Source organism: Zingiber officinale, chromosome 7B (assembly GCF_018446385.1).
Source record: "Zingiber officinale cultivar Zhangliang chromosome 7B, Zo_v1.1, whole genome shotgun sequence".
NCBI lineage: Eukaryota > Viridiplantae > Streptophyta > Magnoliopsida > Zingiberales > Zingiberaceae > Zingiber > Zingiber officinale.
The window spans coordinates 9,659,049-9,673,684 of NC_055999.1; the positions used below are offsets into that span (position 1 = coordinate 9,659,049).

A 14,636-nucleotide genomic window follows, 5' to 3' on the forward strand; every position below is an offset into this window, starting at 1 on the left:
ATATTCAATGAAATCTATAGGTTTTGTTTAGATTAGATATTAATAAGTGTGTTCACACATCGCCCTTTATGCCTCTCCATGGAAGGCATGTTGCAGTTCTAAGTGTACCTGAAAGCAATGAGAGGAATCCCGTCTGTCTTCCTAGTAACAGACGTTCTTATCTGGTTCATCGACTTCAATTGAATTCGTCAAAACTACTTTAAACATTGAGAAAAGAAGAATATTCCAAACAAATTGTGTTGGAAGTGAAATCTTAGAGGAATATCAAGTTATCAACTGATATCTAGCTATTTCAGAAAAAAATATATATAATAATTAAAACGTCGAATTTATTACCGACACATGTCGCTCAAAATCTATAATAGACAAGGACAGCCTATTGATGTATGATGTCGGACTTCAAGTATTTGAAGTCGACGAATTGGTCTATCTAATGACGTTTCGTGCCATATTAGCTCTCTTGGTTTACCTCCTAATTTGAATTTGAATTTTTAAAAAACTAAAACATGTTCTTCGAGTAGGGTATAGTAGCTGTGTATTTGTCTATTTATGAAAACGTGGATCAAAAAGACAACATTTTCTTTAATATATCTTAAGAACAGATTTTCAGAAGAATAATTCAGATAAGTACATACCGATGGATAAACAATAAATAGGGAGGATATGGAATGCGAACTCTCTCACATGCATAATTGACTCTTAATTCGTATTGTCAATTAACAAGATATTGATTTCAATGATATCATCATTAAGATTTAAATGACTCTCATTCTATTGCTTCTTGGCAGAGATATCCATTTCTTGGTTCTTAGAACCTGATATGAATTTTTTATAAACGAAATGTAAAATTAATCTCTTAAAATTTTAGACAACAAAAAGGAGAAATTATTGTAGGCATATATTCAACTCTAGGCGCCTGTTTCATGCTCCTCATGCTAATTTGAATGGTGGTATTAGTTTGTCTTTTTAGATGGAGACTTATATAGCTAATAAGGCAGGGCCTTTAAGTTCAAAGTCGAAATCAAGAAAATTGACTAAGATGATGTTCAAAGTCAAAAAAGAATTAATACTCAGGGTTAGCACGATCATATACAGCTCGACCAAATAGTCTAATCGATCGGACCTTTTGTCAGATCGGATCCCGAGTCCTCCTAGCTTAATGGAATCCCGAGTCGTTCTAGTTCAATTCAGAATCGAGTAGTGCGGTCGTATGGGTTGGCCAAATAGTCCAGCCGATCCGGAATTCTCCCGACTCAATGGAATTTTGAGCCGAGTCCTCTCAGCTCGGCAAGAGTCCTTGTTTAAGCGAATGCTAAGTTCTCAAAGAGGCCGAGTCCTCAAGAAAATCTCGTCCTCAGAGAGACTGAGTTTTTGAGATGGTCAGCATTTCTTAGCCGACCCGACCCCATTCAAGAGCGATGTTCAATTGGATCCGACTGTCTTATCCTCAAAACGTATTAATGGCCTATCAGTACGACAACCTAATATTCATTTTTAATATTTTATATAATTGTTGTCAAAAAATTAAGAGAATATTCCTTGTGTAATTTGTATGATGGAAGCTCCTACCCTGCAAAGCATAGAAATGGTAAACCTATTGATCCGGTAGTAAGAGCGGGCCCCCCCCCTTTTTTCTTGCAAAGTCAACGCCAAGTGGAAGTCACCGGAACAGCCGCCCACCCAGAGGAGAATGTGGTCCGACCGGACGGACGGCCATAGAGGGCCGGTCCGATTGGACTGCCGGCCGGCCGATGGAATCGAGTACCCGGAAAGGTCCGGCCGGTTTGCACTCATAGTTGGTAGGCACCCTGTCAAATCGGGGTTCCGACGCTCAGTTAAAAAGGTCATGGGCCGAGCTGACCTTTTGACCGATCACAGTCATAAAGCACCCCTGCTTGTTAGTCTCCACAAAGCACAAGTAAACCACTGCGGATGTCCGGTCGGATGTTTAGGTATCTTTCCGCTCGGACTACAAGTTTGGAGCAAAGGAAATGGCCAGAGGATTTCTTTCTCCAACAACCTGTAGGTTTCACGTGTGTGTCATGCTCCAAATCTTGTGACAGGGGATTCTGCTGTCCCATCGAGGGCATGCTTTGACTGTAGCGATATGGGTCAGGTAAACTTTCTGACAGCCGCATACCTAGGAAAGGACAGGTAAGCTTTCTGACAGCCGCATACCTAGGATAGGACAGAGGACACTTATGCACCTTGGTACGCGTGCCCAAACCTTTCACAGCTCTATATAAAGAACCTCAGGTTTCATCGACAGAGGATGATGGTATGTACTCTGAGACTTCTGGAGCCACCTTGTTCATCGTGATTTACCTGACTTGAGCGTCGGAGGGTCGTCGCTGGGAATCCCCTTCCCGGCTCGACTTCTGTGCAGGATAGCCGGAGCATCTCGACACTAGTTGGAGACCTACATCAGCGAGCCTTGGAGCGCCACGTGCCCAGCGTCTATTGACTTCTGGCTCGGACAGGATCAAATTGGCGCCGTCTGTGGGAACGCTCCTGCATCCGAGCATAGACAATGGACGAGGCTGGACGACAGCACACGGTGACGCTTTCAAGGGAGGAACTCGACGCTCTGGTCGAGATAAGGGCCGCCAAACTCGTGGAGCAAAAGCAAAAAGCATCCGCCGAGCGGGCGGAGCAACAAGCAACGTCCGCGTCGGGGGGCCGAGCGGAAGCACCTCCAGCCACCGTCGCATTCCACCGGGCCTTATTTCGCACCCCTGGAGCCACGCCAGCCCGGAGAGATATAGGATCTTCCTCAGATGAAATGCCAAGGCGGGATGACAGGAAGGGGAAAGCTCCCCGGACGGACTCATCTCCCGAGCGGACCAACCGCCAATTTTCGGAAGCCATTCTGCGAGATCCTCTGCCCAAGCACTACGTGCCCCCTACGATCGGCGAGTATAATGGAACAACGGACCCGGATGATCATTTGGGTAAGTTTGATAATACCGCCACGCCCACCAATACACCGAGTCTTCCTTACCACGCTCTCGGGATCGGCCCAGCGGTGGTTCCGTAGACTGCCGGACGGATCCATCACAAGCTTCAAGGACTTCCGAACGGCCTTCCTCCACCACTTCGCCAGCAGTCGGCGTTATCAGAAAACAAGCGTTAGCTTGTTCGCCATCAAGCAAGAACCAAAAGAATCGCTTCGAGCTTACATCCAGCGATTCAACCAAGTGGCGATGGACATCCCAACAGCCACATCGGAAACGATGATGAACGCCTTCACACAAGGCCTTGTTGATGGGGACTTCTTCAGGTCGCTCATCCGAAAGCCGCCCCGAGACTATGATCACATGCTACATCGGGCCAACGAATACATAAACGTGGAAGAAGCGCAAGCCGCTCGGAAAAAAGAAGCTCCAACCGAGCGTGCACTTGTTCATGCCGAGCGGAAGCAGCACTCCGCTCAGCAACCACCTAGAGGACCAAGGGCTGAAGCAATTCGATCTCCCCACACCAGATCGCACGTGCAAGAAGTGGCTGCCGCTCGGCCCAAGCCAAAGAAGAGGTGGACCCCAATGTTCTGCAAATTCCACCAAACGGATACGCACAACACGAGGGATTGCCGAAGCCTTCCCTTTGTGTCCAATCCTGTTCCCCGGAAAGCCGAACGACGGTCTCCTCCCCTCAACACGAGGCAAAGGACCCAGGAAGCCGACCGGACCCGCATAGAGAGGCGACATCACCATACGTCCGACCGACATAGATCCCCAAGACAGGAGAGTCGCGGACGTCCAGAGAACGGTCCCGACCATCCACTCGGGAAGAAAACAGGAGCAATACTTCCGAGGCGAAATCAACGTTATTGGTGGGCCGACCGGAGGAGACTCCAACCGAGCAAGAAAGGCGGCGTTCGGCTCATCCAGTCGGGTGTAGCCAAGAGCGGGCAAGTGGACCGAAATCACTTTCGGGCCGAGACTTGAAGGAGTAGAAGTACCCCATGACGACGCTGCTCATTAAAGCGGTAATAGCAAATTACACCATTCACGCATATTTGTTGACACAGGAGCTCGGTCAACATACTATTCAAGAAGGCGTTCGATCAGCAAATTGATCGAGCCGAGCCGCTTCCAATGACGACCCGCTCTACGGGTTTACGGGCAATGAAGTTCACCGTCGGACAAATCCGTTGCCACACCCGGGAGAAGAGCCGCCAGAGGACCAGACAACAACTGTGGTGGTTGACTCTCCTCATCCTACAACGTCATTTTGGGACGACCGGCCGGCGAATTCCGAGCGGTTGTCTCAACCTTCCACCGAAGATAAAATTTCCGTGGAGGACAAAGTTGGAGAAGTGCGGGAGATCAACTAGCAGCTCGGCGTTGCTATATAGAGATGATCCGAGCGAAGCTTCTTCCGCTCGGAAGACGCCCCGCCATAACCGAGAAACCTCCCGCTTTAATTTATGATGAAAAGGAGGAAGTTCAGATCCATCCGACCCGATCGGAGGCCACCACTTTCATCGCCTCAGATCTAGAGGAAAAACAGAAGAAGAAGCTGATCCAATGCCTCCAGCAAAATCATGATGTCTTTGTTTGGTCGACACACGAGTTGCCCGGAATTTCGCCTAGCCTAGCGCAACATGAGTTGCATGTCCGACTGTAAAGCAGAGAAAAAGAGATTTTAGCGCCGAGCGAATGCCATAATCCGGGCGGAGGTAGAGAAACTGAAGGCCGCCACATCGCGAGGTCAGTTCGAGCTGGCTAGCCAACGTGGTATTGGTCTCCAAGCCGGGCGGCAAGTGGCGAGTTTGCATTGACTTTCGGGACTTAAACAAAGCATGTCCCAAAGATCTTTATCCTCTGCCCCGGATAGATCAGCTGGTGGACTCTACGGCCGGCTGTGAGTTAATTTGCATGCTCGACGCCTACCAGGGCTATCACCAGGTACCGCTCGCCCGCGAAGATCAAGAAAAGGTGAGCTTCGTAACGTCCGACGGCACATATTGCTACAATGTGATGCCGTTCGGATTGAAGAATGCCGGGGCCACCTATCAGCGCTTGATGAACAAGGTATTCAAGGAGCAGATCGGGCGGAACCTGGAAGTTTACGTGGACGACATTCTTATCAAATCCGTCCGAGCGGCCGATCTTTTCAAGGATATGGAAGAAACCTTCCGAACACTGCGCAAATATGGAGTCAAGCTAAATCCCCAGAAATGCCTGTTCGGAGCTAAAGGAGGGCGTTTCTTGGGGTATATAGTGACCGAGCGGAAGACCGACGAGCACCGTCGTTAAAGATCAAGAGACGAGCCGGCGTCTATAAACCCTCCGAGCGGAAGACCGACGAGCACCGTCGTTAAAGATCAAGAGACGAGCCGGCGTCTATAAACCCTCCGAGCGGAAGACCGACGAGCACCGTCGTTAAAGATCAAGAGACGACGTCTATAAACCCCCGAGCGGAAGATCGACGAGCACCGTCGTTAAAGATCAAGAGACGAGCCGCCTATAAACCCTCCGAGCGGAAGACCGACGAGCACCGTCAAAGATCAAGAGACGAGCGCCTATAAACCCTCCGAAGGAAGACCGACGAGCACCGTTAAAGATCAAGAGACGAGCCGGCGTCTATAAACCCCAAGCGGAAGATCGGCGAGCACCGTTAAAGATCAAGAGACGAGCCGGCGTCTATAAACCCTCCGAGAAGACCGACGAGCACCGTCAAAGATCAAGAGACGAGCCGGCCTCTATAAACCCTCCGAGCGGAAGACCGACGAGCACCGTCGTTAAAGATCAAGAGACGAGCCGGCGTCTATAAACCCCGAGCGGAAGATCGACGAGCACCGTCAAAGATCAAGAGACGAGCCGGCGCCTATAAACCCTCCGAAGGAAGACCGACGAGCACCGTCGTTAAACATCAAGAGACGAGCCGGCGTCTAAACCTCAGAGCGGAAGACCGACGAGCACCGTCGTTAAAGATCAAGAGACGAGCCGGCGTCTATAAACCCTCCGAGCGGAAGACCGACGAGCACCGTCGTTAAAGATCAAGAGACGAGCCGGCGTCTATAAACCCTCCGAGCGGAAGATCGACGAGCACCGTCGTTAAAGATCAAGAGACGAGCCGGCGTCTATAAACCCTCCGAGCGGAAGACCGACGAGCACCGTCGTTAAAGATCAAGAGACGAGCCGGCGTCTACCCTCCGGCGGAAGATCGACGAGCACCGTCGTTAAAGATCGAGAGACGAGCCGGCGTCTATAAACCCTCCGAGCGGAAGATCGACGAGCACCGTCGTTAAAGATCAAGAGACGAGCCGGCGTCTATAAATAATCCGAACGGAATATCGTCGACACTGCGATCATTCGTATTCCCCGCCGATTGTCAGACCGAAGCTATTTTCCGATCGGACTCGAGGTAAAAAAGGTTCGGATCGGCTTATAGCGAGCGATTCTGGCCAGCAGCCCAGATTGATATTCGGCCGGACGGAAGAGCTGGGGAAAACACTTCATTCTGGAAGAATGCACCTCGAATGCCCAAGGTATGATGTGATAGAAGACGAGCGGACCGTACAAGTGTTAGCCAGGGAACAGTGCAAAAAGATAGAGTACACGAAAGGAAAGCATTTCATTAAAATTAGAACCTTAGGTCGAGCGGCCTAAGTACAAAAAGGTTCATGTTCAGCCGAGCTGCGAAATTACAAAAATTACTCGATGTAGTCGTAGAGGTCCCTCGGAATGTTGCTCAGGAGCTCCACTTGATCGCCGGCTGGAATATTGGTGGACTCCGGAAGAAGGCCCTTCGACTTCAGATAGGTCATAGTGGCCGTAATTGCCAGGTCGAAAGCCGAGTACATCCGCTCGCAAATTTTCTCCGAGAACTCGGGCGATCGGATGTAACTTTGTCGGAGAGCGGCGACTCGGCTCGGCTCGGCATCCTGGTATTCCTTGAAGGTTGCCTGGGAGCTTGTCAGGGCCTCATTCAGACGTTCAATCTTCTCCGCATCGGCCGAGCGGCCTGCCTTCTCCCGATCGAGCTGCTCCGTCAGCTCCTTTATCTTCAACTCCTCCAGATCGGAGATGGCTGTGTTCTTCCGAGTGGTGGCCAGAGTTATCTTTGTGTCAAGCGACTTGACCTGTCGCTCGGACTCGGCTAGGGCGTGGGCCTGATCAGCTGTTTTCTTCTGCTCAGCAGCTAGCAGAGTTTGAGTTTTCTTCAGCTCTTTTTGCAGCTCGGAGTAGGAAGGTCCTTGGGAGCCGCTCGGACCACCTGCCGCCCGCAGTTGCCTTATCTCCTCGTCCGCCATAGCCAGACGGTTGGAAACTGCTATCTCTTCCACCCACCTCTGAAACAAGAAGTCGCAGTTGTTAGAAGCCGAGCGGAAATATTTTAGGTAAAACAAAAAACAACGAAGAACTTACCCCCGTAGCCGCTTGCATGTGGCTATTGGCTAAGTTCTGGAGAGGGATCAGTGCTACGCGCGCCCGAGCGTCGGCCCACATCTCGGCGAGGGGCCCTTTCAAAGTAACAGTGTGCTCGGGCACGGTCGTCCGGTCAGCTTCTGGCAGCAACTCTTCAGTCGGAAGGTGAAGAGTAACCCGTATTGTGCGGCCGTGACCAGGGATCGCCCGACCGGGATCAGAAGCTGGCGCAGAAGACCGCGAATGGATGGTCGAACGTTGGACTGAACGGCGAGCGGGCGGGGAGGGCGGGGGGGGGAGCAGTCACCGCGTCCCAATCGAAGGCGTCCGGTCAGATGAAATGGTCTCAGGCACCGGCGCTTTCCCTTTCGCAGTCGAGGCGGCCCGGTCAGAGGGTTGGACCGCAGAGGTAGCCGAGCGTAGCGGGGTCTCCACTCGGCGTCTCTTTTGCAGCGGCTGATCCTCCTCCCGAACGGACCCTTCCTCGGGGGCCGTTGGTTCCCTGGAGGGGGTAGCGCCGCTGTCCACATGCTGTTGAGAGGCCTGAGCGGCCGATTCAGCCTGGGTGCCGCTCTCTCCTTCGTGAGAACCGACCGGCTGAATACCCAGCGCCTTCATTTCTTTGGCTGCCACAGCCTCCAGCGCTGCTGCCTTTCTCTTTAGAACGCCGGCCATCACCGAGTCCATGACGATGTCAGCTGCATGAAGAGAAAAAGAAATCAGTTAGCAATTAAAGCAAGTGCCAAAGCAAAGTTCTTACCGAAGCCGGTCGGAAGCGGGGTCCGTATAGGACTCAGCCCAAAAATGTACATCACTCCCTCGTGAAGAAGCTTGTTGATGTCAAGTCGTAGACCGGCTAGTACATTTGCGGCGTGAAGATATTCCGGTCGGGTCTTGAATTTCTTCAGTTCGGGAGGGGGAGGTAGACTGACTTGCCACTGGGTCGGAAAGTTTGGCTGACTGGGCATGCGGAGGTAGAAATAATAGTCCTTCCAATGTTTATTGGAAGTGGGTAGTTTATTGAAGAAGACCAAACCGGGCCGAGCTTGGAACATAAAGGTGCCCGGCTCGGCTTGCTTAGGATAATAGAAATAAAAGAAGACCTCCGGTCGGAGGGGAATGTTGTGAATCTTGAACAAAACGACAACGCCGCAGAGGAGACGGAAGGTGTTTGGTACTAAACTTCCGAGCGGCACGCCAAAATAATTGCAGACGTCTGCTATAAAAGGATGGACGGGGAACCGCAGACCGGCGGTGAATTGGTCGCGAAAGACACAGAAACCGCCGCGCGGTGGTCTGTGAGGCCGAGCGGCAGGACCAGCTAGGCGAACTTCGATATCCTCGGGGATTTCGAAATTGTCAGCCAAAATATCAAAATCCCGTTGTTCGAAACGAGATCGCATGGTAGTATACCATGGGCCTAAGGATTGTTCTTCGGGATGAGAAGAACTGGCCATGATCGGGACAGAAGAAATCAAAAAGGAAGTTTCAAAGACGGGGAAATGGAGTTTCAAAAACTAGAGCAGAAGTGCGAATTAGATATCGGAAAGGAAAAATGAGAGATCTAAAACCTTACTGAGGGGAGATGAATCGAGGAAAGGCGCCGGAAAGCGTCAGAAGGCAGCAACAAGATCGCCGGAGCCCCGCAACGCAGAGAGCAACAGTAGAGGTAACGGAGGCGTGCGAAGATGAGAAGGAAACGAGGAATTTATAGTGTGAGGGCCGGTCGGCCCCCACCGTCGGATCCAGGTCACGGGAATCAATGCATACATCTAGCCGTTTATTTCGAATTGCTTCGGTTACATCAAAATGCCATGCAACCGCCTCCGTCCTCTGATGGCATTGCTCCACGTGGCAGTCAATCATTCGTAGCATTTATTGAAGGTATGATCGACATTGATGTCGAAGATTGACGCAGAACGCGAGGAGATCCGGCAAAAACCATCATTGATTCATTCAAGGATATCTCCGCCGCTGACCGGGCGTAGAATATTAGCATGGATGAGCCGTTCGGCTAGACTCACAGTCCAGTCAGTCAGACTATTCGCCTCCTTCGACTAGACTTGAAGGGAAGGCAAGTGATCCGGTAGTAAGAGCGGGCCCCCCCCTTTTTTCTTGCAAAGTCAACGCCAAGTGGAAGTCACCGGAACAGCCGCCCACCCAGAGGAGAATGTGGTCCGACCGGACGGACGGCCATAGAGGGCCGGTCCGATTGGACTGCCGGCCGGCCGATGGAATCGAGTACCCGGAAAGGTCCGGCCGGTTTGCACTCATAGTTGGTAGGCACCCTGTCAAATCGGGGTTCCGACGCTCAGTTAAAAAGGTCATGGACCGAGCTGACCTTTTGACCGATCACAGTCATAAAGCACCCCTGTTTGTTAGTCTCCACAAAGCACAAGTAAACCACTGCGGATGTCCGGTCGGATGTTTAGGTATCTTTCCGCTCGGACTACAAGTTTGGAGCAAAGGAAATGGCCAGAGGATTTCTTTCTCCAACAACCTGTAGGTTTCACGTGTGTGTCATGCTCCAAATCTTGTGACAGGGGATTCTGCTGTCCCATCGAGGGCATGCTTTGACTGTAGCGATATGGGTCAGGTAAACTTTCTGACAGCCATTTATGACAGCCGCATACCTAGGATAGGACAGGGGACACTTATGCACCTTGGTACGCGTGCCCAAACCTTTCACAGCTCTATATAAAGAACCTCAGGTTTCATCGACAGAGGAGGATGGTATGTACTCTGAGACTTCTGGAGCCACCTTGTTCATCGTGATTTACCTGACTTGAGCGTCGGAGGGTCGTCGCTGGGAATCCCCTTCCCGGCTCGACTTCTGTGCAGGATAGCCGGAGCATCTCGACACTAGTTGGAGACCTACATCAGCGAGCCTTGGAGCGTCACGTGCCCAGCGTCTGCTGACTTCTGGTTCGGACAGGATCACCTATTATGAGGAAGGTTGTCAGAATGTCAGATTAGTCGATCATATCTTAGAAATGCATTGATATTCGTACAGGGAAAGACCAATAATGCATAAAGGGTTTCCATTCACAGTTGTAGGTATGCTTCGCTATCAGAGTTCATTATTCGTCACCATCGTTCTTCATCCTTTTCTTCAGTTCTCTGCCTAACTTGAACGTCGAAATATCTACACCGAGATCTCTTCCTGGCCCGATTACTGACGCTTCTCTCTTTTAGTTTTTCTCTTTGATATACAAGATTGAGAGTGACATTAGGTTCCTCCTACTTGAAGTCTTCTCACAGTCAATCTCGACGCCGCCTAACTGTCTAACTTAGCAGGATCAGAGACAAACATGGATGTAAAATTGTAAATGACTTGTCTGAACTATTTTAGGATTCCCCATGTGATTTTTATCCTCCTATTGAATTCAATGTCCATAAGGGAATATAATATCCGCTCGTGCTGACTAATTTTCTATACAAAACACTTTTCCCCGAGGGTAATTAGGATTTGGTCTGAACTGATTGCCCCATTTTTCTTGCCTTAATTTTCAGCTATTTGTCTTGTGTTGTGTGATTGATTGCCTAGTTCACAAAGTAAATATCGCACAAAAGCCTTCAGAGCATCGGAGTTGAAGCCTATCTTTTTTTATTTTAAAATCTTATTATTATTATTATTATCTGTGGTGAACATTAATGTTGGTGATCCAATGGACATCAAGTACAGCAGTATTGCAGTGAACTCGTACCTCAAAGTCCTCATCCTCTAAAATTTGGTTCCGTCAAAGAAAAAAAATGGAGCCAATCCTCCGATTTGACCACACGGCGGCCCCACCACCACGTGAATTCTTAGTCCTCGGTCCTCACCTCTCAGTTTTAGTCCCTTTTGAGCTTTTACCAAGATTAAGAAAAAAAATCACTTTCACCCAGGGAAAGTTTAATAAACATGTCCTTTATGGGGCATTTTATTTTATCCTTTGTCGTTAATTACTTAACTAGAAGTTTAGTTAGCAGTTAGCAGCTGGGTCTTGATACCAACTAAGTGGATGGATAAGTAAGTAAAATTAGGATGATACATGGAACAGAGTTGATGATGAGCTGATGTAAAATTAGATAAATTTCAAGGGGCGAAGTAAAATTTGATGTATTGGAATTGTCTTGCCACAATGCCACTGGCCACCACCGATTACTTTACTGCTGCTTTCATTCTCTAGCTAGTGTAGTAGCTAGTACTCAATATCGCTCGGTGCATGGTCATGGATCCCATCTCGCCGGGCTCCGACCCGGTCCTCTCGCCGGAGACACAGCCCTCCTCCCCGACCCCGGCCACCGACCCCTACCTCCCTCCCCCCTCGCTGCCGAGCCGGTACGAGTCGCAGAAGAGACGCGACTGGCACACCTTCCTGCAGTACCTGCGGAACCAGAGGCCGCCGCTCGCCCTCGCCGCCTGCGGCGGCGCACACGTCATCGAGTTCCTGCGCTACCTCGACCAGTTCGGGAAGACCAAAGTCCACGTGGCCGGCTGCGCCTTCTTTGGCCGCGCGGGCCCACCGGCCCCCTGCGCGTGCCCGCTCCGCCAGGCCTGGGGCTCCCTCGATGCCCTTATCGGCCGCCTCCGCGCCGCCTTCGAGGAGAGCGGCGGCCGGCCCGAGGCCAACCCCTTCGCCGCCAGCGCCGTTCGCGTGTACCTGCGGGAAGTCCGCGAGAGCCAAGCCAAGGCACGGGGGATCACCTACGAGAAGAAGAAGAGAAAGCGGACGGCGGAAGAGACCGGAGCCGAGGCTTCGGCTGCCTCTTCCTCCTCCTCGCTGTCGTCCGCCATGGCCATCAGTACTGGCGCCGCGGAGGGATGCTCCGTTGATGTTCCGGCCGGTGGGTCATCTTAGTTAATCGATCTACTTAAATTTATTTCCCCCAATCCATCGTTGAAGTAGTAGTATTAATCTATTGTTGTTTCTTTCCTTCTTTGTTTTTTTTTTCTTTCTGTTTTAAAATCTTTTTCAAAAATTTTGTCACTTCAATTAGTTTTAATGATTTTCAGACATCATGAGTATGGTGGACGATGCATAAAATAGGTATTATATTTCCGAGTTTTGTTTCTTGATGTAGCAATTAACTCCCTCTTTGAATTGCTTCCTTCTCATTTTCCCAAAATGAAGTCTGTGTTGTATGTCTTTACTTTTGATTAGATCAAGAATTCAAGATGAAAGGGAGATAAAATAGGTAATATATTTGATCATTCAGTGTGTTGGAAATTAAGTACACTTCAAATTATTATTATGTTAGATTTTCAGATGCATATATCTATATTAAACTAATATATCTCCCACTCTATTAAAACAAAATGCTATTTAATTATGAGAAAATCTATATTTAAACGTATATGGTGTTCTTGTATATATATATATAATACCTTATGCTCTTTAGCAACTCAATTAAGCACTGATTAATATATATGAATTTGCCCCTATTTTTGCATTGAAATATTATTATTACTTAAAAGTTAAATATTGAAGAGATAACTAAGATCCATTTAATGATTCTAATTAGATGAGAATAATACTAATTATTAAATTTTTTGAGTGGGATTGCAGAATCACTGATGATTCTAAATTGACTGTAAAAATAAGCTATATGAGTGTAATCAAACCACATTATTTATGTATAAATTATAGTTAATTATTTGAAATAGGGCAAACTAGTCACCTAGTAAATAAAATGTAAATTAATGAAGTTTTTATCAACACATTAACTTGATTTTAAATTTGGTATATACATAAACGCGCCTGTCGATCATATCATATAATATCATTCTTCAGTAATTAATTGTTTATATATAAATAGTAGATTTGGAAGGTGATCTCAGATGAATCGTCTGTTTTGTCTTTTAGACTACTAATTAATTCATTGTTCCTTATCTGTCAATGATTAAATCTAAATAATATCAGCTGCCAGCCCTCAGCCACTTAATATATATATATATATATATACAAGACTTCAGTATCAATATGCACGTACGTACGCGTAGACATGCATGTAAATTTTCTCTTATTTGTCCATTCTATGTTATTTAGTAGTTTACTGGATCATAAAAAGATAATCTAATGAAAACTTTTATTGGAGCTAGCTACAAATTAGTGTTATTATGACTGGGTCTGGAGTGGAGACAGCGCAAGTGAAAGGAAGAGTCATAGAGCTAGGCTAATAATGACGCAGGCCATTCCCACTAGGATTTAGGAAGAGTCGAGAGGGAGAGAGAAAGAAAGAAAGAAAGAAAGATCACAGGGAGGCATTAAAGTAAGAATAAGGATGATTGGCTTTGATCTTCCATTAAAGATATAATTACAATCCTACTCAATTATTGTACGGTTTGAATTGAAACGCCTTTATTTCCCATTCAATTTTTCTGATGACAAAAGCGATTAACTCTATAGATTCCGATCAGTGGGTAGTGTTAGATTGGGCCCACGCAGTGGTGACTAATAATAAATCACATCGTGATTGTAGAAATTATAAGATATGATCAAATGATTCCAGTTAGTTCGTGGTGTGTTGGAATGGAACCGAAGGGAAACGTCAACGTTCGCTGAAGGGGAATATTAATTAATAATAATAATATATCTACAGCTGGTTAATTATCTTTAATATTTTGTCCCCCGGTTTGAATCCCTGTAAATGGTTTAGATAATCTGAATTGCCAGTGATGCTCTTTGTTATTTATCCACCTTATGCTCCACTTTCATCTGGTAGAATTAAAGACGAATAAAAAAAGTTACCCATGCGATATGGTGCAGTGGGTAGGCGTCTACTTATTACTTAGATAGCTAAGACTTATTACGATATATTGATAGGTGTTTTTTGTAATTAAGGGATACTAGATTTCCAGACTATCTATTATGAGTACTTTTCGATTTACCTTGACTGTTGATAAAATTTTTTCATAGGACCGGATCGATTATCCTGGATTCGACATTACTTGACCTGCTTAATCATTTTTTATTAAAGACGAATAAAATGCCCCGAGGATAGGGTGTCATGGTCTAACTCTCCAATGATAAACCACAAATCTGGAACTTGAAACTTAGAATGAGCCTCCATATACATTTTCCCAATTTATTCAAACGGTTGGTGGAAAATTTTCGTGAGGCCAAGCTGATCACTCTAAGTTCGATGTTGCTTGGTTCATCATTTTTTTTATTAAAGAAGAATAAAATCCCTCTGAGGTTATAATGCAACGGAAGGGTGTCAAGTTGTCGCCTAGACATCTGCGGTTCGATTTCTAGCTATGGTGTATTTGTATGG

General features: G+C 47.7%; 1 protein-coding gene across 1 annotated transcript; it reads left to right on the forward strand.

Moving 5' to 3' along the window:
• The first annotated feature begins 11,488 nt into the window (after window positions 1-11,488).
• On the forward strand, window positions 11,489-12,442 carry LOC122003556 (protein G1-like7). The gene has a single exon (XM_042558655.1). It carries the CDS (start codon window positions 11,585-11,587, stop codon window positions 12,218-12,220), a length of 636 nt encoding a protein of 211 aa, XP_042414589.1. The 5' UTR covers window positions 11,489-11,584; the 3' UTR covers window positions 12,221-12,442.
• Window positions 12,443-14,636: the final 2,194 nt, after the last annotated feature.